At 32.9% G+C, this 2,181-nt stretch overlaps 1 protein-coding gene across 1 annotated transcript; it reads left to right on the plus strand.

The window, feature by feature from the left end:
* Nucleotides 1-263: 263 nt before the first annotated feature.
* On the plus strand, nucleotides 264-1,349 carry LOC105561292. Its single transcript, XM_012011144.1, has 5 exons — nucleotides 264-391; nucleotides 552-648; nucleotides 734-921; nucleotides 992-1,084; nucleotides 1,220-1,349. Exons 1-5 carry the CDS (start codon nucleotides 264-266, stop codon nucleotides 1,347-1,349), a joined length of 636 nt encoding a protein of 211 aa, XP_011866534.1.
* The last annotated feature ends 832 nt before the right edge of the window (nucleotides 1,350-2,181 follow it).

Below are 2,181 nucleotides of genomic sequence, written 5' to 3' on the forward strand. Positions count from 1 at the left end.
TAATAAAGACTGTACGCCCATTGGATATCGCTCGTCGCTCATCGCTCATCGCGTTCAGTCTGAATCCAGCCTTAAGTATTGAAACGTGAGCTGGGGGTCTATTACGGTTCTCGGATTGGGTGAAAATGACGAAAGTGAGCAAATCACCCAATTACGGTTGATCTCACCTCGTGAAAATACGAGATTGTTCGCGTGAGCGGGTTCGACACGAAATTTTGAAGTGAAATGGTGAAAAAGTGAGATGTGTTATAATATAAAGCAAAATGGAGATGATGCTAACAGTGTTTTTGATGCGCCATCGGGAAAGTACGATGCTGAGGATCCGTAGGAGACTACGAGATGCCTCAGATCCATTTTCAACGCCAGAAAACGAATTTACAAGTATTTATAGGCGAGTGACTAAAAATAAACTATTTTAAAAACATAACCCATTGTAATATAAAAAATTTTAAAAATTTTTTATATTTTTCACATATTGTTTTGGAGCAATTCTAAATAATAATGTACACACGAGTCAGTATAACCTATTTTAAGTAAATTTTACATTTCAGCAGATTATCCAGAGAAGCGGTCTGGATGCTTATTGAAGAACTGCGTCCTCTACTGCCTGTTCCAAAAAGACGCCATGCAGTTCCTGTGGAATTACAAGTATGAATTATATGTTACGTACTTGTAATAAACTCTATAAATAAACTCAATCATGTAAACTTTTTATGCTAATTTTATGTTTCAGGTACTATGTGCGTTAAATTTTATAGCGGCTGGATCATACCAAAAGCGAGTTGGTCAAGACTATTTGACTTGTATGAGTCAACCAACAGTGTCCAAGGTTCTTCGCAATGTCGTTAATGCATTAAATGTATTAATGGATCGATGGATCAAGTTTCCTATTGAAGATGACGTTCAACGTATTAAAGAAAGGTAAGATTCATAAATTAATTTTTCTAAAATAAATTTATTTTAAATATAATACAATTTTTTTATTTTACAGTTACTGGAGACATACAGAATTTCCTGGTGTTATCGGAGCTGTTGATGGAACACATATAGCAATTGTTCCACCAAGTGCAGGAAGGGAACATCTGTATATCAACAGGAAGTTATACCATTCATTGAATGTACTTATTGTACGTATAACTTGAATAATATAATTGTGATAATTCTATACTTTAAAAAATATTTAAAATATGTAATTATTAAGAAATTTTTCAATTTACAGGTATCTGATTATGATTATTTACAATCAGTTAAACAGCGTCGTCACGGACTCATCTCTGGTCGAGTCAATCGGTCCTCTTTATGTCAGGCACCATTTAGAGATTTACCGATTGTCAAAATTAGAAGATTGATTTCGATGTTGCGTCGAACTATATATTTTCGATTATGAGTTACTGAAGAAGACCCGAAAAAGGGTCGAAACGTTTATATTGAATAGAAACTGAAGAACTATACTGTGAGAACCGTGGTCTGTTCATTTTGTGGCTCACATTGGCATTCTCTCCTTCCTTTATAATACTGGACCTTGTTAAGATATACAAAGTCAATCGCACAAACTGAAAAAGAAATGCAATGTTTATATGGTTTAATTTGGCAAATGTGGATTTAATGTGGTAATAAATTTAGATTTAATTTAATCAAATATAACTCAAATTTAAATCAAATTAAAGTCAGACCATATAAAATTCTCATAAGATCCAAATGATATTTATATTTGACTTTAATTACATCTTATTTGGTCTTCATGGTTTTTAATTGGGGGGTAATAAAATCCAATAAATTTTAAAAACTGCCCTTTATTTTGGTTTAAAATGTTGGTTTAACATATTATACCTTCTTCAATAAGTAAAACGAACTTAAAATAATAAAATAGTGCTTCTACAAATACTATGAACAAAAAATATAGAAAAAATTTCAAAAGAAAAATGGAAGATCTGTAAAATAAGCAAAAGTTATAAATATAGCGAGTGAGAAACAGCCCTCTTTATCAGTCTACTGCCCCTGGTTCTGTTGTTGTTGCGATAGCGCTCGCTCCCTCTTACGTATTTCAAAGCTCTCTCAAGTTGGCAGGACCAAATCAGCAAAATCGAATGCGACCTATTGGATTTTTTAGTACTTATTTTGTACTAATTTGTACCACCAAAAATAATTTTGTACCCCGTGCCATTTAAGAAAAACTCGTGG

The sequence above is a fragment of the Vollenhovia emeryi genome, unplaced genomic scaffold (assembly GCF_000949405.1).
Source record: "Vollenhovia emeryi isolate VEMERY1.0 unplaced genomic scaffold, V.emery_V1.0 DF945431.1, whole genome shotgun sequence".
Lineage (NCBI taxonomy): Eukaryota > Metazoa > Arthropoda > Insecta > Hymenoptera > Formicidae > Vollenhovia > Vollenhovia emeryi.

Coding starts and splice junctions, on each gene's coding strand:
- LOC105561292 (XM_012011144.1), top strand. CDS start 264: ATGGAGATGATGCTAACAGTGTTTTTGATGCGCCATCGGGAAAGTACG. Junction 392..551: donor GAATTTACAAGTATTTATAG/GCGAGTGACTAA, acceptor TTTACATTTCAG/CAGATTATCCAGAGAAGCGG. Junction 922..991: donor GTTCAACGTATTAAAGAAAG/GTAAGATTCATA, acceptor TTTATTTTACAG/TTACTGGAGACATACAGAAT.